This window comes from Phytophthora sojae (assembly GCF_000149755.1).
Source record: "Phytophthora sojae unplaced genomic scaffold PHYSOscaffold_8, whole genome shotgun sequence".
Lineage (NCBI taxonomy): Eukaryota > Oomycota > Peronosporomycetes > Peronosporales > Peronosporaceae > Phytophthora > Phytophthora sojae.
The window spans coordinates 464,948-489,887 of record NW_009258122.1 but is presented as its reverse complement, the minus strand read 5'-3'; the positions used below and the strand labels follow the sequence as shown (position 1 = coordinate 489,887).

Sequence of the window (24,940 nt, the reverse complement as noted above, 5' to 3'; positions counted from 1 at the left end):
CTTGTTGTCTGTTAACTTCTTTAGCTAACGACATCCTACGACCTTGTCGACGATCGTCTCATTCCGCTCGTCCTGTAGCTAGGCGCCTTAGTGGCGATCCCGGCACCCCTAAAGTGTGACGGCCACGAGCTCCGAAGAACTCTCATCAGTGTTGCATTCCAACCAGTGCCCGATGTCACTGGCCGCGTGCTGGGACGCATGTTGCCATTTGTCGGCGGAAATCACATCTCGGGTTATGAGCATCTGGACGCTCCAGCGAGAGTCCATTGCCCTGTTCGCTAATGTGTCAGCCATCTTATTGTATGCCCGTAGGTGGTGTTACCACGTCAGGACACAGAGCTTGTCCGCCATTCTGCGACTCTGCCAATAGAGCCCCTGCAAATGCTTTGCCCTGGGGGGCGTCCGTGTCTTTTGCTGACGGATAATGATCTCGCTGTCGCCGATCACATGCAGCGGTGTCCACTGTTGTCGTTGACAAGCCCGCAGTCCCACCAACAAACCCATGTTTTCGGCAATATTGTTGGTGGTGGATTTTGCCGCATACGACATGCTAGCAACCCAGCAAATCTCATGCCCGAGACACCGGTCGCCGATTCGCACCACTACGGCTCCACTTCCACCTGGCCCTGGATTCCCCCTCGAACCACCGTCAAAGAACAGCAAGTAACGCGTCGGGCCTCCTGTAGACACTGTCACTGCTAATTCCTCTCGTGTGCGTAATACGCGTCGAAGCACTTGCGCCGCTCGTTCTAGGACCTGATGTGGCCATCTCCCCACACGATGTAAATGAACCGTGTCATACCCCTGCCGCAGCCGCGATTCCAGGACCGCTCTATGGTACTGCTCCGTGACATTGTTGAGTGGATCAAAAAAGCAACCCTCCAGCGCCAGACCACATGCATGTCCAGCGCTACACCAATCCTCCAACAGCTTTCGGCAAGGCGAGTGACCTCCTCGGTTAACATGACCGACGCTGCACTCAGCAAATTGGGGAACATTTGTTCTGCTGTCTGCCATATACCCGCAGGCACGTGTGGCAACTCCAAACTGAAGCAAGCCTCTTCCAGCGCGGTCGTCTGCAGTCCTGCAGCTCGCCACCTCTGTATGAATACCCGGCGTAAAATCTCCGCGGCTGGGCACGACCAAAATACGTGGTGTAAATCGAGATGTCCCACATGCTCGCAACCTGAGTGTGGGCACCCCATTGTGCCGCTAGTTGGATCGTGAAGCGAGTTGGCGTTGTGTTTCAGCCGAAATAATAGCTGCTCGCCCCATGGGCTCAGCCCAGTGATGCGTCGGAGGCGCTTCCACTCTAATCGTGAGAGCCCCCGGGATGCATTGGCGCTCATAACCATCCAGCAGCTTTGCCGTCTCGCCAAACTGGCAAGTCCCCTTCGGCGCGCTGGCCCTGAAATGGCCAGTCGATAGTAGTTTCTCGACTGAGTCCACCGTCGGTTACCCGTCCATAATGCCACAAGACGGCTGACTCGAGGATGAGGATGCACCGCTGTTGCGTTATATTTCGAACCGAGTGCCACATTCACCTCGCTGGTGAACTGCACGTGACTCTGGACAGTAGTCACCTCTAACCCTTGATCGCGTCCCCCAGTAGCCCTTAGAGTCGGTGGGGTTGTATCGTCGAGCTCGAAAGTCATCGGTAACTCCTGTCTTGCTGCGTAGACTCTGACCTCGGAGCTAAGCCCACCCCAATAGAGTAGTCTAGGAAAATTCGTGATCAAAGTTAAAATCAAAACTTCCACCTTGGCTTTAACAGCCGTCGTTCGACGTTGCTTCTTACCGAGCAGAGTGAAAAGGAGCCGTCCAGTTCCCAAGCACCTCCAGTGTAAGATATCCCGCAGCCAAGAACCCATGTCTCTGAGCAAGCCAAAGTCCCGCGGCGTCGTGGGTCTCCCAGTTTTTCCGTTGTACATCCATAAATCTGTCAGGTTTGCATAAGGCAGCCATTCTAAGCAGTGACCACCTAACCTAGACTGCTCCTCGCGCAGGAATAGCCGGCAGACTGTGGCTCGTAGTCTGTCTCCATTAACTTCAATCCGAGCTCCAACCCATCGTAAAGTTACACACTCAAAACTGGACGCCAGATGATACAAAGCAGTGACCATGTGCGCTCTGTCGGGTACATCCATATCTAGTCCTGCCGCCGTCACCCCTTTTTTCCCGTTTCCCACAGTGTGTCGCGCCGACGAAACACGGCCGATGCCACGTCGACTGCGTTGGGGGTCAAGTACACAGCAGGCACCGTTGCCTGTAGTTCCCGAGCCGTCGCCATCAGAATGTCTCCGACAACGTGTCCGCTGTGTGTGCCATGTACCGCCCAGTTCGAGACGGTGACGGCGGCAGTGGCCATCAGTTCTGTTCTGAGATCGGGAACCGCTAGACCTCCAGTAGTCCGCGGTAAGGCTGCTAAATCCGCGTCCAGCCATGCCCATGTACCTCCAATTTCTGTGGCAAAGCATCCATGCCAGACATAATTTTTGATTTTTCGCGATAACCGATTGATTGTGCACGTAGGCGGCCATGCATGTTGCCCGATATACGTGAGTTTGGGAATAATGACGGCCGAGGCTATTAGACTTCGTTGGGCTACGGTCATCGTCTTCTTGCTGGCCATGGCAAGTCGAGCCGTAAGCTGCTTCTCTGCCACCACCCACGTTTTCTCTGAGTTTGGTGTGCTGCCCACGTGGATGCCCAAGTATCGTCCTGTTTGTCCCACCTATAGGAACCGCAGCGGTCGTGGTAGCCGAGCCGATGCCTGCGGCCGTCCTTATCAAGCGCAATCACCATGGTCTTCTCGTGGTTGAGTCTCAGCCCTGAAGCGGCCCCAAAAGTATTCGTAATTTGTAGTAGTAGCTCCACATATTCAGGTGACGCTAAATACACCGCAGTGTCGTCAGCATACCCTGCCACCTTCACCTCCAGTTCGCCTCCAGTAGAACAGAGAGTGACACCACGTAGTTCTGGGTTGCGGTCCAGCTCTCGGTACAATGCATCGAGCGCCAGTATAAAAAGCAGAGGGCACAGCTGAGCTTTAGCCAAAAAAGCACTCTGGATTGGCGGTGCTGTCCTGGTCGCTGCTGCCGCACGAAGTTCTGCTATTTGCGGTGGTTGGGTCGTGTATCCCATCCACTTGTTGATCCACGTCATCCACGCGGCCTCCGCTTTTCTGCAGCCCCACAAAATGTGGTCAATTGTTTCAGTGAGGCATTGACAGTCCGGGTCCGGGCAAGCGCGGTCGTCAGGCCACCCGCTGTGGCGAAGATTTAGAGCTCCTAGTGCGATTCGGTACATCGTCCAGTTTTGAAAGTACACAAGAATCGGATGCAGTTGAGCTGGTAGGTGTCGTTTGAATGCTCTAGTTCGTTCTTGCGTAGAGAGATGGGTACATTTCTCGCCAAGGTTCCTTGTGGCACCGTCCATGGGTAGAGCGATGTGCTGGGGCTTGATTCGAATGTAAGACCTACGACGCGTTCCCATGCCGTAAGCCCCTGAAAATCGTCACTTTCTCGAAAATCTCGGTCCGCCCATGTTATCCGCCAAGTTATTCCATTCTCATCGCGCGCGAGGTGGAGCACCGTCATGCGCTCCGTTTGGAAATGTGTTGCAGCCATGGTTGGTCGGTCTCCTTCATCTTGAACCTCCCATTGCAGCTGATGCCGCAGGGTTGGCAGCGCAATTGGTTTCGGCGGCTATTTCTTGATCCCCCACAAGTTCCAGGGCACACTTCGTAAGATATTCACACACCACCTTAGGACATTTTGCTTGTGGCGAGCACTTCGTTTCGCGGCAGTATCATCGCTTGATCGGTTCGACTCGTACAGTGGATAATCCAACTTGCCCAATATTGCGCGCGTTCTCCCAATTCCCTAATGGCCGACTTTCTCGGAGTGAAATCTCGCAACGTCACCAGAAGATGCGCGTTATGCGTTTCCCCATCCGGTGCCCCCACCAAAACGAAGGGGTCTGTGATTTCAGCTTCGATAAACTCGATGTTATCCGTGGTGTGACCCATGGAAAGCGCCCAACTAACCTCGGTGTCTTCAAAGCCACACGAAATCCACTCCCCACGACGACCTACTGGCTGGAAAAGCCGAAGTCCGTCCTCCGGTACCTTCGCCTCTACTGGATATGGCGTGACATAGGGACTGCAGAGACTTGGTAACATCCACACGGGCAGTGACCGGGTCCTTCCTGGTCCTTAGCAGTGCACAACGGACTCTTCGTAGTGGGGAGACAATGAGAACGTGGACGAAGGCGAGATCCGGTTCATTTCCAAGGAAAAAATCAGAGACGCGATCATCTGAGTGAAGCTGAAGCTCTCGTCGCAGCATCGATCCTCGCCGGAAATGAAGGACCTTGCAGAAAAAAACTCTCCGCACTCGTTCTTCGCAGGGAACAGCATGACCTCATCTGCACTCACGTTCGCGGGGTAGTCAGGCAGCGCTTTATTGGCAGCGAAGCAGGAACAATGAGTGATGGCGCGCACCGACAATGGCGGACGCAAATGAAGAGGCGAAAGAAGAAAGGGAGAAGAATTTTTCGCTGCAATGTGGCCACGCAACAAGTATTTTTTTCCTCAAGAGAGCACCTGCTACAGCTGATCCCTGGGGCTGTTCTCATGGCAGGAATCGTGGTGAAACTTTCACAACGTTTGCTCCGCAACCCGCGGCGTCCTATCAGATCAAAGACCGCACTTCCAAGAAGCAATGGTAATCTCTAGTTTTGTTAATCTGGTGTGTTTCAGGATATAGATGGAGGTACCAGAGCGGCATTGCCGAGACCAAGTACGTGTCGGCTGCTAGACGCGGTTCCAGATCGATGGTCTGGTTGGGCCTCTACACATTGTGAGCAGTTGTGACCATCAATGCCCGCGATGGCATGCGGTTTCTGGCGAATGCCGTTTGTGTACAAAGCTCCGGCAACGGCTCATGGCCGTAAGATTTCGGTGCTGCCATGTCTTTTTACTTGATTGAGAGTAAGAGAAATATCCGACTTAAGGCAACTGAACGGGGGTTCTCATTCTCTAACTTCTCGTCCACCACAATTGTCTCCCATCCCATGACTTCAAGTAACCTGATCTTCGGCAAGCCGGTGATGCTCCAGGGTCTTCACGGCAAAACGCTCTTTAGCCCGGGAGGAGCCGAAGCCCTGCTCTCAAAGTCTGTCGAAGGAGAGGACGCTTGCGTGCAGCTGCTTCGAAACGACGACGGCACCGTGTCGATCCAGTCGATGCGCAATAAACTTTTTCTGAGCGCACGCGAAGTTGAAGATGATGACGATGACGACGATGAAGAGCTTCCGTGCCGCTTTGATGCAACTGAGGTCGGCGAACTCCAGAGTTTCCGTGTGAAACTCGTTGAGAATTGTGCATTTGTCCTGAAATGTGAGGAAAACGGTTTCCACCTCGAACGTAACAAGAGTCAAGTGGAGTGCAGCGACTATTATGATGAGAAGCATGAAGCGATCCAGTGGACGCTAAAGGTCCCTGCTTGGGAAGCTTCCGCTCAAGCTGCGCTGCCTAGTGAAGCGAGTATTCCTGACGCAGTCCCCGCTCAAGTTGTAACGGATTCACAGGTGATGGCGATCTCGTACGGCGGCCTGGAGAAAGAAGCGCTCGACAAGCGTCACGAGACAATTGTGCAGATGGTGATGGCGGGTAAGTCGGTGCAGTACATTGACGACATCCTCACGCGGCTGTACGGTTCGCCGCTGGCAAATGGGAACAAGGTTCTTCTAAACTAGGCTCTGCACACGAAATGGAAGCGGTTCCCGACCCAATTCATGTTTTCTTCTCCAAGTCCTTACTACTTCGAAGAACTTCGTAGTAAAAGAATAAAAAAGTTGTTGCTTCATCCGTAGCTGGGAAAACCAGAAGTCCATTTCATTACTTTATGAACCATTGTGATGACATTTGTACATACTACTTTCTATTACTTCCTGATTTTTTGATGAGCTCCTTCTTGTCCATACTGACTAAACGATTCATGTGTGTGAAGCTCGAGCCGCTCGAACCTTTTAACAGCCATTCACCGTCTTCATTGCTCGAGAAACAAGAGATATAAACAATCGAGATCCTCGCTTTGCAACTGAACTGGATGCTGAAATGGCTCGTACTCTGGTGCCCACAGTCCTGTTGGCGTATTCCCGCCAGATACCGAGGAGGCTGCAGCTGGATGGCCTGGAAATGGTGCAGGTGTCATCCCACCTCTCACCGACATTGCCGCGCTTGATACACCACCTCCATACACCTCCATCCCCGGATAGGGACTCACTAACACTTGACTCGCTGCGCCCATAAGCGTAGGGTCCGGGACACCGAACGGATGAGCTTGCACCATCTGAGCTTGTGCCTGGGCTTGAGCCTGTGCTTGAGCTTGTTGGGCCTGCAACGCGCGCATCCGCGACTGTATCCGCTTCTCCTTGAGTCTCTGCTCGAGCTTGCGCTGGTACCTATTGGCCGAGTCTCGATGGGTATCGCAGAACTTGTGCAGCTCGCCGTTGTTCTTGACTGCGCGCTTGTTGTAGCAGCGTTTGTTGGGATACCTGCACAGATTCTCGGGGTGGTTGCGATGGATGGCCGGCGTGCCGCTCGCGGCTTTAGCTCCTCCTCCTCCTCCCTTGGCTGCGTTCCCATCGCTCGCGCTGAGATTCTCGCTGTTCGCAGCGCTTCCGCTGCTCTTGCTGCGCCGTTTCGACTCCGTTGAAGCCTCGGTCGGTACTGGGGCAGACGGCTGCGGTGCCGACGCCCGTCGGTGGTTCATGAGCGAGTCGGTAGGTACGTGGGCGCACTCCGCTAGTGCGGCGTCGGTCATGTTGGGATCTACAGCGGGTCATCACCATCCGCCCTCGACTCTCTCATCCTAGTGGACACGCGGCTCTACAGGAATGAGGCGGGCCAGGCTCAACCTTAAGACGCAAACACCAAATGTGGACACGTTCCGTCCGGCGCGTCCGCCTTGCAGAATGCAGACGGAGCGTCTAGGATCGTCCCGGCACCACCAAAGCGATACAGCCGTGATTACGCCTCGCAAACGATGAGTAACGCGATCCCGGGGTATACAAACGCCAAGTGTAAACTGGCTAGCTCAACGTGCGGTCAACAGCTTCCGTACACCGAGGTTGTCTGCTCGACTTTACGAGGGGGGGGGATCGAGCTGACTGGCGTGGGACAGCGAAGCGTTGCAACGCTCCTCGTGACTCGTTGGACAGCTCACACGCATCGCCTGCCAGCCGCAGATATCGCTACATTCACAGTACGCTATGCTGATCACATCACGCAAGATACACGTTCGAAATGCCCGCAAGTCCAGCATGGCAGCCAGCGCTCACGCGTGAAAGGCGCTGTCGTGTGCATAGATATCCCGTGGACTGTGTATTGCCTCGCCCTAAACTATCGATATGTTCACTTAGAGAGCGATCGCGAGGAGCTCTTGAAGTCCGCTGGCCATGCAGCACAAAAGCGCGAGCAGCATGCGCCTGAAGGCGCAGGACGCCAGAAGTGAACCACTTTTACGCCGGACCTTTGCACTTGGCTCATCGTGACGGATCGTGCTGCTGACTGCCAGCAAAAACTTGGCCTGGGCTGCTCCTCCGCTCACGCTCCCCGTTTTATGCCCTCCGTGTTGGTCCGCCCTCCTCTGCAGACAGTCGTCGTCGAGGGCTCACCTCAACTTAGGGCTCCGGTAGGACATGTCGACATGTTGGACACTCCATCTTGACCTGCATCCAGCCCTGCAAGCACTCGCGGTGGAAGATGTGGTCGCACGGCGCGATCATGTAGTCGCGCGCTTCGATGTCCAGCTCCACCATGCAGATCACGCAGTCGATGGAGTTGTCGCCGTCCTTGAGCAGTGCCAGCTGCTGCAGGTTGATGCGCCGCTCGTAGTTGTACTTGACGGGCAGGAACCGCGCAGGCACGAAGAACCTCGGACCGTACCGCTGTTGCAGAGCTAAGATTCCGACCTGCAGCCCCATCCACACTGCCAACACGTAGCAGAAATGCGGGTCGATCTTGCTCTCGTACTGTGACAAACGCAACCAATCAATTCACACACGATCCCATCAGCATGTTAGTCAAAACCAAATCGCTGGTGTTCGTAGCATACGCAAAAGTGACAAGTTCTTACCATCGGGAAGGCGGTGAGGAAGTTGTCCGGGCAGCCGTAGAAATACAGCGGCAAGAACAAGCGCAGCGCGCTGATGCCGTACAGATACCCGAGGTCAAATGGATTCCGCACCTCCCTAAAGCACAGCTGTGTTAACACCAAACCCATTCACTACACAACCTATAGCACAGACATACCGGTGGACGTTGTGGACAATTTGGGGAACCCAGAATGAATAGCAGATGAAGACCAGCACGGGCAAGTGGTTCTATCGTAACACACACCACAAGAATAAGTTTGTTAATCTAGTCGCACACAACGAACAAACTGGACAACCAACAGGGCAACCAAACCTGGAACGTACCGAGAAGTTGTAGAAGATGCACAGCCCAGCGAGTAATGACAGGTAGAACCGCGAGTAGAGCGTCGTGAGCTCCCGACGCAACGTGAGCCATCCCTCCGAGAAGCCTTGCGGTCTCCGCGCCTTCCAGATGATCAGCAGGTACCGCATCTCAAACACCGAGAAGATGATGAGCTTCACGAACGCGACCGAAGCGAAAGCAGCAAACACGTTCTGCGCCACGATGCCCACCGTCAGGTGGCCCAGACACAAGTACGAGTCTACAATCGCCTGCTGCCCGATAGTCAGCAACGACACCTTCGCTGCCGTCGCCTGGGTGCTCGAAATCTGCAGCTGCCTCAGGAGGAAATAGATCTCAGCCATAGCGATGAACGTCATGATCACGGCATAGCGAGACGCCTTGGCGAAGAACACGTTCAGGTTCTCCTCCTGGAACGTCGTGTCCAGCTTCAGATACAGTCCACAGTTCACACTCGCGAGCGTTCCCTCCAGCTTCATGTGGCGCATGGACTTCTGCAACACGGTCGCCGCGTCATCGTCTTCGTCGTCCTCCCCTCCCTTGCGCGGTGGCTTGCTGGTGTCGTTCACCAGCGACATCTCCACGATGCTCACACACTGGTCACTGAACGAGTCGCTGCTGCGGAACCGCGACACGTACGAATACCGCGGCGGCGAGATGTCAATGGCCGCGTACTCGTCCCTGTTCTCCACCGCAGGAACCCCATCCAGCACGCCCAGATTCATCAACTCTGCTCTGGGTTGACGCGGAAGTCTCTCTAAATTGGCCTTGCCGTCTCCTTCACCTTCCGCTTCCGCGTCCTCCTCAGCATCCGACGCAGTGGGGGAGTCTGTCGTCTCCTCCAATAGATTCGTGGAATTAACTGCAGCATTGCCATTGCTCTTGTCCTTGCGATACAAAATCTGCACGCTAGAGTCGGGACTGTTGCCGAACAGTGTCAACTTTGCCAGTTTACGCAGGAAAACTCCCTGAACTGGCAAAATTGTTGCCGCAAGAGAGGCCTGCTCCTCGTAAATCACCAGCTGACCCGTGACGTACGCCACCTCCTTCGTCAGCTCTTTAGAGGCAGGAGGCTTCATCTTTAAGAACAGCCACGTGTGACCGGTCTCCACTGGCTGCGTGTACTGCTGCAACTGAATCTCCCGATCCACCTTCAAGTACGGACTGGCAAACAAAACACAAAAAGGTGAATGAACACCTTAACCAACACTCCGCAGCTCATTTCCCACTCACATAATGTCCTTGTACACGGGTTTATTGGCGTCGTACTCCTCCGCCAGCAACGAGTCCCAAGTACCTACACCAAAAAGAGAGAAACCCGGTTAGCACCACCTAACCGTTCCTCACTTTTAACACCACTTAAAGTTGCAACTTTAAGCCACAGTTTTTAAACTTCAGATCCTCACCCGAGTAAATGCCCGTGACGTTCAGCGGCGGCTCCTTGTGGCGGTACGCGGGCTGCTCTTTCAGCAAATTCTCTAACTCGTGCACCTTTTGCACCCGGTCCGTGTCGTTGAAGGCGTTTTGCGGCAACGAGTAGCGGCTGCGGTCCCCTCCCAGGCCCTGCGAGCCCCTGGCGCCTCCGCCTCTGCGCGCGTCCCCCGCGCGGTTATCGAAGAAGAGGACGAGGAAGCAGAGGAAGATGGCCATGCTCAGCAGCTGCATGCGCTGACGCTGGAACTGCTGCTGGCGCCAGTCCGCCTCCATGGCGCCCAGGTTGAGCGCCAGCGGGTCGTTGCCGCCGCCGCCTCCGGGACTGCCGCCTGGGCCGCCTCCTCCGGGCGCGTCGCCGTTGCGGCGCGGGGAGTTGGCGCGCACGATCATGACGACGCGGCCGTTCTCGCCACCGCGGTCCCCCATGACTTGAGCTCACTATGGACACGCGGTTAGAGATTTTTTTTCACTTATCCTTGCAGCAACGTAACGTAGCTCATTAAAGTTGCGCAGTGTGGTGTAGTCCACCAATGTACCCATTTTGTTCTCTGCCTCATGTTTGTTTGTCAGTTATTGTCGAGACAGTCAGCGTCTTGTAATAGTGCGCGTCCATCGGAGCTTCTTCTCGGCGCTGTATCTCCGCAATGGTGGGCTCCCCGACGACGATGGACCCCTCATCTTCTGCGCCTGCGTCTCCTCTCTCCGCCGATACGCTGCAGGCGCTGTCTCTGTCCACGGAAGACGCGGAAACCTCGGCGCAGATCGACCTGGTGCTCGAAATGACTGCGACCTTCGACGCCGACGGCTTCCAGCTGCCCTCCAGCGTCACGCGCAGCGAGGTGAAACATGCTCTTCAAGCGTGCGACGGCGACGTGTCCAGAGCCGTGGACGACGTGTTCAGTCTCGCCGCTATCAGGTCCCTACGCCAGCAAGAGCGGCAGACACTTAGCGAGCGCCGCCAGCAGCACGCCACGCTGCAGCTCAGCGAGCTCTGCAGCGGCCTGGGACTGGACGAGAGCAGCTCGTTCGTCGCAGCACTACAGCAGCTGCCGGCAGAGGAGAGGGACGCGCTGCTGGCCAGCGACGGAGCCTTCGTGCAGCAATTGCTGCTCAGTCTGGACGAGGAGGAGATGGAGATGGAGGGAGGAGAAGACAGTGAAGAGGAGGAGGAGGAGGATGTGCACCCGCTGCAGTACCTGCTGGAGCTGTACCCGGACTACAAGCCGGAGGTGGTGGAGGACGTGCTGGATAGTCACGGCTACGACGTCAACAGGGCGGCGGAGGCGCTGCACAACCTGAGGGCGCTGAACCACGTGCAGAGCTACGCTACAGTGGTGAACGCCGATGCGAGAGCTGCAGCGCAGCAGAGGGAGTTGTTCGTCAATGGACCAAAGGTGGACTCGTTGGGGCAGTTCCCCGAGCTGGGCGCGACCAGCAAGACGCAGCTCAAGAAGATGAAGAGGCAGCAGCGCAGGCAGCAGAAACTGCAGCAGGCGCCGCACCAACGACCGCCACCGAAGCCTTCGCCCCCGCCGATAGCGTACCCGATGCTACCTGCACGGAGGCACGTGGCGAGGGGGAAGGTAAAGACCGTCAATGCCTGGGACCAGCAGCACGCGCCGCATGACAGACAGGAGTCCGGCATCACGACGCAGCTCAAGCTGGAACGGCTCAAGAAGCTGCTGCCTTCGATCGATAGCAACGTTATCCAGACGGTACGAGTTACCTATGGTGGAGGTGGGTGTTCAAGCAGAACTGCTAGTGAGCTGACTGGAAACGCCGTGTTTGTGGTGGTTTGTTTGTATTCCTGTGTAGACGTTCTTCCTGAATGGGTGTAGCTCGGATGCCACAGAGGCGACGTTGCGCGAGGTTTATAACTTACCGCTGGTGCACAAGCACGCGCCTCCACCCACTGTGACGGAGGAAGTGGAAATGGCGGCTGCGGCGGCAGACGCAGAGGAGGAGGCTGCTACAGCAGCGAAGAATTCGCGTCGATCGGGTCGAAGCAGCCGTGCAGAGGATTGGACTCTTGTTTCTAGCAAAATCAAGGTCAACGCCGCGAGAGCGCAACTCAGCGACCGCTACTGCGCAGTTCTGGCATCTTTCCGACGCGGCCAGAACATCCTTGCTGTCGACCGTGTCCGAGAGTGAGTATTCTGGTTATCTTGCAGATGCTTTCGTGCAGGTCAGGCTTAAGAGATGTGCTTTCGCTTGTGTTGTTGTTATTGTCTAGGCTGAGTAAAGCGCGTCGCGAGCATCGGGAGGCGCAGCGAGAATGGGCACACGACTTTTTCCTCGGACACGAGGAACATCTCAAGTGGGTTCTAGCATCTCATTTTCAACGGCTTGTTTTCTGTCGTATCCAGTCTTTCATCTGGCATCCGTCTGTGTGTTTCTTGTGTTTAATGCGATAGACACCAGCGGCCGATCGATCTGCACGGCATGATCGTGATGGAGGCTCTTTGGGTGGCCCGCGAGGCCATTGAGTACTGCCAGGCACACCGCATCCGTCGGTGTCTATTGATTTGCGGCGTTGGTCACCACTCGATCAATGGCAAGCCGCGTATCCTGACTGCGATTCAGTTGTCTTTGGACCGGCGTCAGATCGATTACCGCGAGCTGCACGGTGTCATCACGGTGTTCCCGCTCCGTTCCACGGATTCGTCGTAGTTGGTGAATATGTTCGACTGACGTCTTTACTGGCTAGGTGCAAGCTGCGGTGCCTGTCCGAAGGACGTTCGCTGAGAGAATTTTCTACTGGCTAGTAGCTGAAAGGTGATGCACAGTTGTCGTTGTCTACATCTTTTTCAATATTTTTCAAACAAGTTGGGGGTGGTGCGATGTGCTTTGATGTGCATGTCCGTTTGAGTTGATAACTGGCTGTCATAAGTGGCGTACTTCTTGCCAAGCCTGTGTGCGTTTCCGTGATGCGTGTGCTCAATAGGTGGTTTCGAAGTCTGCGAACAGCAATTTGCATGCAAGGATGGCAATCTGCTAGGGCAATCTTTTAGTGGCAACAAGCCACAGAGTGGATAGGGATGTATCCCCCGCTGAAGGTGAAGACAATATGCACACAGCATCGTCTCAGGCCCCTTCAAGTTCCAGCCCGACGCATTATTTGGGCTGTGAGATTGAACAGACTGCCAGGGGCGCCACCGTCATCACCGTCGCAGCTTCCGCCATGTATCCAAGCTATACCGCTATCGTGCCCAGTATTTTTAGTGGACCAAAACGGTAACACGACTCCAGCGGTCCCAGCGAAATGGGATGGCGTAACGCAGCAGTTGAGAGTTAGCTCGGTGTACGTTGCGTGGTTCCCCCTGCCTGCTGCGGGCACTGCTGCTCAACGCTACTTCTCAAAAGACGATTGAAGCCTGTGCGACGCCGTTCTCGAAGTCATTTCGAAACTCTTGTCTCGGGGGGAGTCAGTCGACCAAGCTATAGCAGCTACCAACCTACCTACCTACCAACGACAAGTGAAGCAATCACTCCGCCAGTTCAGAAATTACGCTGAAGCAGCAATGACGATCACGCGCACTCACCGATCTCTGTCGGCCTTCGCTTCGGAGTCCGAAGTCGACCGCGAGCTCGAAAGCTCCTACCCTCGATGCCAAGTTGCGACGCCAGGGGGACAACCGCCGAGCTGGGCGACCATGACGTACGTTGAAACCTCCCGAGATCTGCCTCCTCTCGAGTCGGGGAGCTTGGCGTTGGAAGACCAGTTCTGTGGGTGGCTCTGGATGCGCGGTGCGCGCCTCGGACGTTGGCGTCACCGGTACTTCTGCCTCGACGGCACCATGCTCTCGTACTTCACCAGTTTCCCGGCTGAGGTGTTCTTGAAGCAAGCTCAAGCTTCTGTGGCGTCGGCCTGGGCATCGCGCAACCTCTTCCACTTCGGCGACGGCTGTCAACCTCGTGGAGTTATCCGAGTGGCGCACATCGACGACAATGACCGGAGCAACCGCATCGGCTTCAAGGTGTACGGCGCGTGTGGCAAGGTCATCGACATTCGAGCGCATGACACTCAAGAGCGCAACCGTTGGCTGCGTGCGTTGAAGACCCCCGCGCGCCGCAAGTCTCGCTCATGGTCCATCGGCTCAAGTGAAGAGGTGACGGTGAGCATGTCGTCGTTCGATCCGGATGGGCTCTGCCACTTCGATCGACTGTCGATCCCGATCACCAAGAGCGGCTGGATGGAGAAGAAGAGCTCGTTCATCGGCATCTGGCGGCGCTACTTCTTCGTCGTGCAGGGCTCCATGCTCTCGTACTACAACAGCGACAAGCCGTACGAGGTGCCGCGTTGGCGAGGGTACGTCGAAGGCGTCAAGGCTCGTCGACGCAGTGGGTCGCTTCCGTTGCCGTCCGCTGGAACCACCATGGCCCCACCACCACTGGAACTTTGCATCACGTTGGACTCGCCACAGAATCAAGTGCTTCGTGTGAGACTCAGTAGTGCCGAAGAAGCGCGTGAGTGGCGTCGCGTGTTGCGCGCCAATCTCCCACAACGCACCAACGGCACCTTCACGGCCTAGGTTTTATCTGCGTAACAAGAAATCGTTTCCGTTTACGATGCTTGGTTTACAATACTTTACTTGCACATGGGTGATGAGACGGAGGATACCACCAAGGACTCGTTGGATCCTGTAAAGATCTCAACACACAATGGACGGCTGTCAAAGTCGTCGCTTGTCCACAGCCAAAAACCAAACTCCTTCACTCATTCGTCGATTCGCCGTCCTTCGAGCAAGTTGTTGATCGAGGACCGAGACGGATATGAAGTTGATCGAGATCTGCGTTGGGATCGTCCTGGCGGTGGCGTGTAAGCTCTTGACTATCAATGGGGAAACCACGTTTGCCGTTACGACTGTCTATGAGGACAGCGCGTGCAATGAGGTGCCAACCCTGCTAACGTTCTCTCCCGATGCTGCTTTGGAGTTTCGCCCGATGACGGATGCCAAGCTACTGGGAACTCGCTCTTCGCTGTGTCGAGCTGCACTACGGACTATGAAGGCTTTGTGGCGGCAGCGTTTGGTGAGACTTTATCCATCGCTATTATGCTGCGACGGGATGCAACAACGTTGGGTACGTGTACGTGTACTCTGCGGACGACTATTGTCATAAGTACCCGGACACTTCCAGCGGCTTTGGCAGCTTCAGAGCTCGGATCGACATCAACGGAGGAATCGGGTATGGGTTATTTCTCGACTTAACCTGCACTGACTGGAAAGTGGTGGACCAAACAAGGAGCTGATGAAGCCCGTCTACTGCTCCTACTGGGATTGCGCTTTCACGCTTCCGTTGTGCTCGTACGAGCGATGCGGGTCTCCTCCGTACGGCTTCTGTGGCTCCGGGATGTCGGTTGGTGGACCCAGTGGGCCTCCAGCCGTGGAAAGCCACACTCTTGTCGTGACATATGAAGACAGCTCGCCTGCCGTTTCTGTGGAACTCACTAGCGAGGTGGTTTGTATTCCTCAGACTGACCATTTTGATCCAGTGTGTACGAGTGATAGGGGTGCGTACAGCGTCTCGGACTGTACGATGCACTACTCTGGTGGTTGGGACGATCTTGGGATTATCGACAACGCCTTTGACAGCTCGCCGTATCTCGTTGTGGAAAAATATGTGTGGTGTGCCCTCGTGGACACAGTGACGGACGTCAAGATGCACAGACTGGGCGAGAATTGCTACCCCAACGCAGCAGGCAATGCCAGTCATAAGCTGACTTTAGACCACTCGCTAACAATCACGACTTACGCAGACGCAGACTGCATGGAAGTTGCTTCGGAAGTGACGGTGAAGCGATCGACGATACTCTATGGTGGGTGTATCGACGACAGGAAGTTTTTCCTGGCCAACACGAAGCTTCATTTTCGGTTGTCGCGGTCTATGAGGACAGCGCGTGTTCAGGTACTCCCTTTCAGATCACGTTTGAGCCCATCGTTTGGTGTGACCCGCTTAAAGCTGCGAATGGACAGTGTCAATCGATCCGCGGTTCACTTTTCTCGGTATCGAGCTGCACACAAGACTACACTACTTTCGCTACAACGGCGTTTGAAGGCAAGCTGTTCGTGATCGAGCAAGCGTTTTCTCGGGATTATTGTGATAAAGTCGACTTCGTGACAGCGTATGCAGCTGATGGTAATTGCCACACAGATCTGGATGGATCTACAAGTTTCCAAGCGGTGCTCGATACGGACACCACGCTCGTATTCAGAACATTTTCCGATTCGGCTTGCAATGATGGACGTAACACAGCAACGATGACGAAAGACCAACTCGCGTCACCGATGTGCATGTTTGAAAGCTGCAGCACGATGCCAAGGATGTGCTCTGTTGAAGACTGTTGGTGGTGGGCGTGCGGGAGAAAACTCTTTCTAGGTGGACTGGAAGGGCGGGCAGGACTGGAACAGCGGACCATTGTCACCTTGTACGAAGACAGCTCGTGCTCTAGCCCCGCGGTAGCTATATCCGTTACAACCGAATTGACGTGTACGCCTCAAATCGACCACTACAACCCCGTGTGTGAGCAAAACGGAGCAGTATATTCTGTTTCGGACTGCACTCAATACTATGTCGGAGGCTGGGACGACATTGGGATCATTCGAGACGCGTTCGGTGATAGCCCCTATCTGTTTGTCGAGAACTACTTGACGGGGAGATGTGGGGATGAAAACGCCGTTTTAAAGGTGAAAATGTACAGCCTGGATGAGGCCTGCCACCCGGACACTACAGGAACCGGAAGCTACCGGTTGATGTTAGGCTACTCGGTGACGATCACGACCTTTTCAGACGCAAACTGTCGGAATGTCGCTACTATAACTACTGTGGATCAATCGATGCTCACTGCTAGCTCGGCTGGGAGTTGTGTTGACAACGACAAGAAGTACTACGTCGTCAACGCACAGACCTCGTTCGCCACTCGCGCCATCTACGAGGACAGTTCGTGTTCTGGAACGCCATCACTGATCACGTTCTCGCCAATTTTCGCGTGTCAGCAAGGGACGAATTATGTCGAAACAGCTTCACTTTTCGCGATGTCAAGCTGCACAACAGCTTATGCAGATTTTGCGACTACCGCATTCAGTAGTGCCCCATTCATGATCGATCGCTACTACTCGGCTGCGGGGTGCGGCAACATTGGATATGTGAACGTGTTTTCTACGGACTGCTACTGCCACGCCAACCCGGAGGAGTCGAGCAGTTTTAGCAGCTTCAGAGCTCGGATAGCTGATGATGGCACTGTGGCCTTCTCGTTCTTCCGTGACAGAACGTGTGAAGACGGCTACCATTCAGGGGGACTGAGAAGCGATCAGCTCATGCCAAACCTGTGGACCCTCTATCTATAGCGATTGCGGCAGATTGATCTCAGTCGAGGACGCCGTGGAACTCCACCAACTGGGAAGTTCTCGCATGTCACTCTGCACGAGGATAGTTCGTGCTCCTCCTCCACAGTCTCCGTGATGCTGACGACCTGTCCTTCTCAGAGCGATCCCTATCAAATCTATGTTGAGGGATCTGGTACGACCAAATGGGAGGCATGCTACCGGTATTCCTCTAAGTGCACGCAATACCGTTCTGGCTGTTGGGACGATCGTGGGGTTATCAGCAGTGCATTCGGAAACTCGCCGTATCTTATTGTGGAGAAATATGCGTGGTGCGGCATGGTTGACACAGTCACGGACGTGATGGTGTACAGGCTGGACGAGAAGTACTACCCCAATGCAGATGGTGATGCTAGTGGTAACCTCCAGAAGGGGTCATATATGGTACAGATCTACTTTTGGAACATATGACATTTTTGCGCGGATCGGCTTTGAGATCTGAAAATGCACGGTAGCACGTAGGCCGCGTGGAGCTTTGGCCGGCGAAGCGCTTGTATCGGCGAGGGTTCATTTGGTAACATGCAGACGCCAGCGCAGTCTCTCCCGGGCACTGCAGGACCTCCAGGCAACGTCGGCCCTCTGGGCAGCGCCATACCCGGCCGTACAAGGGGTTCAGTGCGGCAAGAGGTCAGCACGTGCTACTTCCGCGGCTATAAGTATACACGTGTTTGGGCATCCTCCAGGAAAATCTCCTACCGCTGCAGCCATTGGCGCTAGGGCTGTCCCGGGACGATGACGTTCTTCATTGGCACCATGGGGTACACCGCTGGCCGCCCCTACACTTGCCGCAATGTCGATGCTGCTGGCACGAGCCTCGTCGACGTCTCCAGTTGTGACGGGGCACACAGCACTTCTTAACAGAGGAAGCAGGAGTATACAAACTCCAAGTGAACAGCCGTTCACGTGTCCCTGGTCTGAAGGGGACGACTTGACTTGAAAAGCGGTAGATCTAAGACTGAATGTATTTATAGGTTGGTACAGATTTGGCCTGCATACAAATCCTAAGTTCCCTATAGTTTGTGTCGTACAAAATGTATCTGTTGGCTCTGAGGCCACTTGGGTCACTATCCAGGGGAGTGACCGATGTAGCCATCCTTGAATAGTGACAGGGTCACTATTCATGTAACCCCGGTACATCCTCCCCCACTTAGATTCGATCTTATCGACCAATCAGAGCGAGGTTACGCCGGCGACGCACATTTCACTCACAAAGTCGAAATCCATCGACAACGGCGCGAGCTCTGGCGCCTCGGCTCCCGGGCCTCACAGAGCAACTGGCTCATCGCCGAGCAAGCCGCAGGGTCTCCACGTCGACCGGAAGCATGCCTCCAAAGCGCAGTGCGCGCAGTGCGAAATCACCTTCGAAACCGCGGGCCGTAGGGCCGAAGACCAGGGCGGCCAAGGCCAAGGACGAGTCGTCCGCGCTGATGGAGGCTACGAAGGCGGCCGAGGAGGTGGTGCGCTCTCGTAGCAGCACGCCGGAGAGTGGCCGTCAGGCCGGGGCTCGGAGCAAGTCTCCTGACGCCGCGCAAGGCAAGGAGGAGAGTCCTCGGGGCCATAAAAGCCCGGCTCGCGACTGGGAAGCCGCCGTCTTTGACTGCACGATGGTCCAGTACTCCGGTGAGAGTTCACCCGACGACGAGAACGTCTCGGAGGGCAGCACGCACGCTGCCGAAGGCACGGAGCTGGCGGCAGGCGACATGACCAACGCCTCGGCCGACGCAAAGGCCTCGTCAGAGAAGGAGGCGGAGGACGCCGAGTTCGGCTCAGGCGACAGCAAGCAGTCGCACGACGAAGTCGCCATGGCCGACGCTGGGGTCGTGGCCGAGAAGTCGCCGAGCGACGCGGGCTCCAAGCCCAAGGAGGTGCTGGCATCCAAGCATCTGGCGCTGGCACAAGGTCGTGAGCGTGCCCAAGCGTCGAAAGCGGCTGCCGCTGCGAAGACCGCCGAGGCCAAGGCGAAGAAGCGTTCAGCTTCCAGGTCGCCTCGCGGCTCCAGCTCCAAGCTGTTCATCGACTCGGAGTCTGAGGACGAGGAGGGTGCCGTCCACGAGCCCAAGGAGCTCTCTAACAACCTCGACGAGCAGCAGCAGCAATACCACGCTGCTAGCTCGGGTGCGTATGCCAGGCAGCCGACTGCCACGACTGCCATCGAGTCTTCTTCAGGCGGGGATGCCACGTACCCGCAGGGCTACTTCCCGCCCGAGCCTGGCACTGGTGCGCCAGCGCTGTTGGAGAAGCTCTCGGCTCCTCGTGGCCTTATCGGCGGGTACACCTCGAGGGGTTCCTATGAGCGTGCTCTTGTTGAGAAGAGCCACTCTTTCTTGGCGACGTTGAAGTCGCCCGGTGTGTGCTACTAGCACCACACAAGCTCACACTGAAGGAGTTCACCACACTTCGCAAGAAGCCGGAGGACAAGGGTGGACTCCATCCTGAGTGGGGTTTCCACTGGGTCAAGCCGAATGACAACATGACCTGGAGCGAGGTGGAAGACCTCTTCTGGCGCTACGTCCAGCGCAAAGGGTATTCCGACCAAGAGTTCAAAGAACTTCGTGAGCATCGCACTCTGTCCGCAATCCTGGACGTGCGCGAGCTCCTCATCGAGTTCGCTCAACTCGTGAGCAAGCGCAAGCTCCACTCGAAAATGGACGAGCTGAAGCAAGAGGCGAGAGCCAAAGCTCGTGAAGAGCGTGGGCGTGGTGCGACTACGTCTGCTACCGTGCCCCGGGTACCGGCCAAGAAGCCAAGGACTACTTACGAAGCTGCCGCTGCTTCTCGTCCCATATCGCAACAGCCTTCGGGCAGTCTGCCTGGAGCTGCTCAACGGGCTCCCACGAGTTATCCGACTCAGGGTAACCCCTCCACTTCACGAGCAGCTGGAGCTTGCCATGGAGCCGCCGCTCCCGGTCGACTCGTTCCACGTGGTAGTGGATCTGCCCATTACGATCAAGGAGGGCCAGCGGTGACCTCGCACGGCCATGGCTACGAGCCTGAGGCGGCGCAGCCGTATGCTGGGTCCCCGAGTCAGGTGGTGGCCCTGCAGCAAGAGGAGATTCGTCTTCTCCGGGGCCGTGTGTACGTCTTCGAGATCGCGCTTGGCGTCGGTCTTGGTGGCGAGGCTGCCGCTCGTGCTGGTAGCCTGGTGCCGTGGAGCGGCTCCGTGAGGATGTTGCCTCGCTCTATCAAGAAACTCGCAGTCTCCATGGCCGTGTGGATCGTCGAGCCGACCTGTCGTCTTACGACTCGCTGCGAAACCAGCTCGCTTCATGACCACGCGCCGTATCCGGAGCAGCAGCAGCCCCACTCGTATCAGGTCCAGTTTGGCCAGGGCTCGTACGGGGCCCTGCGTATGCTGCTCCGATGTACGCCGCACCGTCTTACGACCAGCGCGCGTATCAGGCGCCTTACCGCGACCCGACGCCGCGCTTCTAGGAGCTGCGCTCTTCTCCACCGGGCCACCCACCGCTTCCTGCGGGGCAGCCAGAGCCAGAGGGTCATGGTACCTCTTAAGACGACCCACGTAAAACGTCGGGTGAGTCGTCATCGACTTGGGCAAGTCTATGGTGTACGCCGCGCCATGCCGGCTGAGGACCGTGAAGGGTCCAATGAAGCGGTGCTTCAGCTTGTTGCTCTCGACCGAGCTAACAGTGTTTAGCGGTAGGTTTCTAGTATCTAGAAGAACTAAATCCCCAACCTTAAACACGTTCATGTTTCCTCTTCCATTTCAGTCAGAGTACTCATTCTGTTTATATTGGGCTTGCGCCATGGTGTCTCGCACCCTGCTGATTATGTTCAGCCTGTCTTCGGCAAACGAGGACAGTTGCTTCCGCAAGGTGGCTGGACTCACGTCCGAGACTTGGGAGGAAAAGGTTTTCCGAGCCTCTCCCCCACTTAGGACCGAAGCCCCGGTACTGCCTCGTAATGTGAGCGGCACCTGAGGGTGGCGCAACCCGTTCAGGTAAAAGAGCGTAAAGCCCGTCGATGCATGTACCGCATTGTTGAGTGCGAACTCAACCATGGGCAACCGATCAGCCCAAGAGCGGGGCATCTCCGCGCAGATACTGCGGAGCGTGTCTTCGAGCACGCGATTGACGCGCTCCGTCTGGCCATCCGTCTGCGGGTGGTCCGCCGTCGACATCGACAGTTGTGTGCTGAGAAGGCGAAACAGCGTCTGCCAGAACGTAGCGGTGAACCGCGGGTCTCGATCAGAGACAATGGTCTCGGACAGACCGTGGTGTCGGAAGATATAGTCCATGAACAGGCGAGCGACCTCGTCGCCAGTGACGGTGTCACGAACTGGAGCAAAGTGGACCATCTTGCTCAGACAGCACACGAAGGCAACAACACCAGTGTTGCCACGGTCATCGGCCGGAAGTCCGAAGACAAAGTCGAGACTCATCGACTTCCAGCAGTCCGCTGGGACCAGCAGGCTCTGCAATGGTGCCGAGGCGTGACCGGCAGGCTTCACGCGCTGGCACGTCTCGCACGAACGGACGTAGGTGGCGACCCACTTGTACATGTGACGCCACCATAACATCTGCGAGACAGACGCGTACGTCTTCTCACGTCCGAGATGGCCACTGGATGGAGCGTCGTGCGCCTCCATCAGGATGTCGTACTTGAGATCCTCGTCGTTGGGCACGACAATACGGGGAGGATCCTCGGGCTCGACCCTATAGTGGAGCAAACCGTCAGCCCACTCATAGCGGCGCAGCCTTGCACATTGTCGGGGCGTGAGCCACTCGGCCTTGGCTTCCGAGCCAGCGGCCAAGAACCGCACAAGAGGTCCGAGACTGGCATCGTCTCGGTACCCCAGCCTGATGCGATCATACAGATCCGTCGTGCCCGACTAATATGAGCAAGCTCGTAGTCGGGTCGGCGCGACAGCGCGTCGGTAAGCACGTTCAACTTGCCCGGCTTGTACTCGACACGGAAGTTGTATTCTGCGAAGAATGACAGCCAACGCGCCATCCGCTGTGAGAGATGCGGCGTGTTGACGGCAGTCCGCAAGGACGCGTGGTCTGTATAAACGACAAAGGGCGTCGAGCTCAGGAGGTGCACTCGGAACTTGACAAGAGCGTACTTCATGGCAAGTAGCTCCTTGTCGTGGACTGGATAGTTCCGTTCGGCTGCCTTGAGCTGCCTGGACTGGAACGAGATGACCCGTTCGCGGCCTTCATCGTCGGCCTGCAATAGCGCACAGCCAATTGCGTAGTCAGACGCATCACAGACTACGCTGAAAGGCTTCGTCTTGTCCGGCAATGCCAGGACTGGCGCGCACTGTAAGCTCGCTTTGATGTCGTTAAAAGCATCTTGATGGCGACGCTCCCAGCGCCAGTCGACATCCTTCTTCAGGAGATCCGACAAGGGCCGTGCCAGCTCGGCGTAGCCTGCACTATACTTGTGCAGGTAGTTGGCGAGGCCCAACCACTGTCGTAGGTCCTTCTGCGACCGAGGTGGCGGCCAAGCCGCGATGGTTTTCACCTTCTCTGGGTCCACCCGGACCCCGGCGCTGCTGACGAAGCAGCCCAGGACCTTGATCTCTTCAGCTGCGAACACACACTTGTCGATGTTGGCGTACAGCTTGTTCGCCCGCATGACTTCGAACACACGTCGAAGGTGCTGGAGATGCACCTCCATGGCCGTCTGGCCTGCCTCGGCACGGCTGTGGACGTAGATGTCGTCAAAGTACGTCTGTGTGAACGCACGCAAAGGTCGGAACAGTTGTGTGACCAAGCGATTGAACGTTGCCGGGGCGTTAGAAAGCCCCTGAGGCATGACCAGCCACTCCCAGAGCATACCGCTCGGCGTGCTCACAGCCGTGAGTGGGATGTCGCTCTCGCGCATCAGGATCTGGTAGTATCCGTCCACCAGGTCCAGCGCGCTATACAGCGTGCAGCCAGCCATGTTGTTGAGCAACACGTCCTTGCGCGGGATCAGTGTCTGCGCAGGCACTGTCGCGCTGTTCAGCTTGTTATAACCACGAACCAGACGCCACTTTCCGTTCGGTTTGCGAACACAGAAGGTAGGCGTCGAGTGCGGGGACTTCGACTCCCGCACCATGCCTGCCTTCGCCTTGGCGGCAAAGAAGGCATCAATGACTTCACACTGCTCCCGGGGAAGAGGCCATTGCCTCGTGACACAGTACTTCGTGCCCGGCACGAGATCGATCTCGTGCCTGATTCCCCTGTCAGGAGGGAGATTGGACGGTGGATCCTTGGACACCACGTCCTCGAACTCCTTCACCAAGGGGTACACCGGATTCCGGGGGTTCTTAAGAATCTCAGAGCCCATGCGCGACGCGCGCTGTCTCTGGAACTCCTCCAGGACTGCCTCCATGACCGAGGACGAGTTCAACTCGGCCGACGTGGACTCCGGTCGGAGGAGAACCAACTCTGCGATCTCCCCGGCCTTTAGCTCGGCCAAGAAGTCCTCCATGGCGAGCTCCTCAAGGTTCAGCAACTCTGAAACCTCGGGCAGAGCTGTAAGCTCGACAGCTCCTGTCTTGACCCGACGACCGGTCACGCCGTCGAAGATGTGATAACACTCTTCGGCGGCTGGAGCCTTGGCTGGAGGCTCGGAGTCGCTGGCGACTGGCGTCGTCGGCCACACGACTAGGCCCGGCTTACGACGTGACCCTCGGGTGTCTTCGTCTCGTGGTGCCGCCTTGACGGCACCACCGATCTTCTCGATCTCGTGCGGAACTACGTCACCCGCCTTGTCCTTGAGCGGAACTTGGTTACCCGCCTTGCTGGGTGGAACTATGTTACACCTCGCCGTGTGGAACTTGGTTACCCACACCAGGAGCGCTTCCAGCGACTCCCGCATCAGTTATGGTCTGAGTGACCTCCTGTGGAACTATGTTACCCACATCGGAAGCGTCTGCAGTGCCTTCCTCATCAGTTACGGTCTGAGTGACCTCGCGTGGAACTTGGTTACCCACGCCAACGCCAGCGGCGCCTTCTCCAGCAGCCCTTGCTGCCTGCGGTACTTCGTTACCCGCGTGTGGACCTACGTTACCCACCTGGTAGGTGCTGTCCGGCACCTCCACTCTCAGGCCTTGTCCGGCCCGGTCGGAGTCGTCGTCAGTCTCGACGGACCCCAAGAACTCATTAGACGCTGCTGCGCCCTGGCGGCCCTCGCGGGCGCCCCAGCTGCTGCCAGAGGTGGGAACATGACTCACCAAAGCTCTGTCAGAGCGTGGGGGACGGCTGGACCCGATGGCCTTGCCGCGCCAGTCGATCCAAGGCTCGTGTTTCTCCAGCCACGGCATGCCAAGGATCAAGTCGTACTTGTCCATGTCTAGGACCAAGAACGGCTCCGTGCTGTCGAAGTCCTCGAACTTGACATTGAGGTCCATGTGGACCCCAGGTACTTCTACCACCGTACCGTCGGCCAGTCTTACCGAGACCAGCCCGTTGCCTTTGCTGCCTCGTAGCGCATCGGCGTACTTGTCGCGATTGCGTGCGACAGTCTGGCGGCGCGCAAAGTTCTTGGACGCCCCAGAGTCGATCAAGATTCTCAAGGGATGATCGTATCCCGGTACACTCGCGTGCACCACAAGCAGCCCACCGCTGCCCTTCTCCGCTTCGAGAGTACAGAGACTCTCAGGGTCTAAGTC

The 24,940-nt window shown here is 56.5% G+C and overlaps 8 protein-coding genes across 8 annotated transcripts; 5 read left to right on the top strand and 3 right to left on the bottom strand.

Annotated features, from left to right (window-relative positions):
* Window positions 1–3,072: 3,072 nt before the first annotated feature.
* PHYSODRAFT_407583 (hypothetical protein) lies at window positions 3,073–3,336 on the bottom strand (the record flags this gene model as incomplete). The annotated part of the gene is made up of 1 exon (XM_009534937.1): window positions 3,073–3,336. A coding segment is annotated over one exon (264 nt), but the record flags the coding sequence as incomplete, so codon positions are not given.
* A 1,635-nt stretch (window positions 3,337–4,971) lies between these two features.
* On the top strand, window positions 4,972–5,760 carry PHYSODRAFT_304351 (hypothetical protein; the record flags this gene model as incomplete). The annotated part of the gene is made up of 1 exon (XM_009534936.1): window positions 4,972–5,760. The coding sequence occupies one exon, from the start codon at window positions 4,972–4,974 to the stop codon at window positions 5,758–5,760; it is 789 nt and encodes a 262-aa protein (XP_009533231.1).
* Window positions 5,761–6,053: 293 nt separating this feature from the next.
* PHYSODRAFT_518494 (hypothetical protein) lies at window positions 6,054–6,830 on the bottom strand (the record flags this gene model as incomplete). The annotated part of the gene is made up of 2 exons (XM_009534935.1): window positions 6,054–6,148; window positions 6,335–6,830. 2 exons carry the CDS (start codon window positions 6,828–6,830, stop codon window positions 6,054–6,056), a joined length of 591 nt encoding a protein of 196 aa, XP_009533230.1.
* An 859-nt stretch (window positions 6,831–7,689) lies between these two features.
* On the bottom strand, window positions 7,690–10,363 carry PHYSODRAFT_519898 (hypothetical protein; the record flags this gene model as incomplete). The annotated part of the gene is made up of 7 exons (XM_009534934.1): window positions 7,690–8,040; window positions 8,145–8,259; window positions 8,321–8,391; window positions 8,488–9,270; window positions 9,367–9,667; window positions 9,737–9,800; window positions 9,910–10,363. 7 exons carry the CDS (start codon window positions 10,361–10,363, stop codon window positions 7,690–7,692), a joined length of 2,139 nt encoding a protein of 712 aa, XP_009533229.1.
* Window positions 10,364–10,602: 239 nt separating this feature from the next.
* Window positions 10,603–12,607, top strand: PHYSODRAFT_317710 (hypothetical protein; the record flags this gene model as incomplete). Its single annotated transcript, XM_009534933.1, has 5 exons — window positions 10,603–11,362; window positions 11,477–11,652; window positions 11,753–12,084; window positions 12,171–12,254; window positions 12,352–12,607. 5 exons carry the CDS (start codon window positions 10,603–10,605, stop codon window positions 12,605–12,607), a joined length of 1,608 nt encoding a protein of 535 aa, XP_009533228.1.
* Window positions 12,608–13,458: 851 nt separating this feature from the next.
* On the top strand, window positions 13,459–14,469 carry PHYSODRAFT_337294 (hypothetical protein; the record flags this gene model as incomplete). Its single annotated transcript, XM_009534932.1, has 1 exon — window positions 13,459–14,469. The coding sequence occupies one exon, from the start codon at window positions 13,459–13,461 to the stop codon at window positions 14,467–14,469; it is 1,011 nt and encodes a 336-aa protein (XP_009533227.1).
* A 1,335-nt stretch (window positions 14,470–15,804) lies between these two features.
* On the top strand, window positions 15,805–16,176 carry PHYSODRAFT_404708 (hypothetical protein; the record flags this gene model as incomplete). The annotated part of the gene is made up of 1 exon (XM_009534931.1): window positions 15,805–16,176. A coding segment is annotated over one exon (372 nt), but the record flags the coding sequence as incomplete, so codon positions are not given.
* A 2,465-nt stretch (window positions 16,177–18,641) lies between these two features.
* Window positions 18,642–20,974, top strand: PHYSODRAFT_261739 (hypothetical protein; the record flags this gene model as incomplete). The annotated part of the gene is made up of 2 exons (XM_009534930.1): window positions 18,642–19,665; window positions 19,812–20,974. 2 exons carry the CDS (start codon window positions 18,642–18,644, stop codon window positions 20,972–20,974), a joined length of 2,187 nt encoding a protein of 728 aa, XP_009533225.1.
* Between the last annotated feature and the right edge of the window lie 3,966 nt (window positions 20,975–24,940).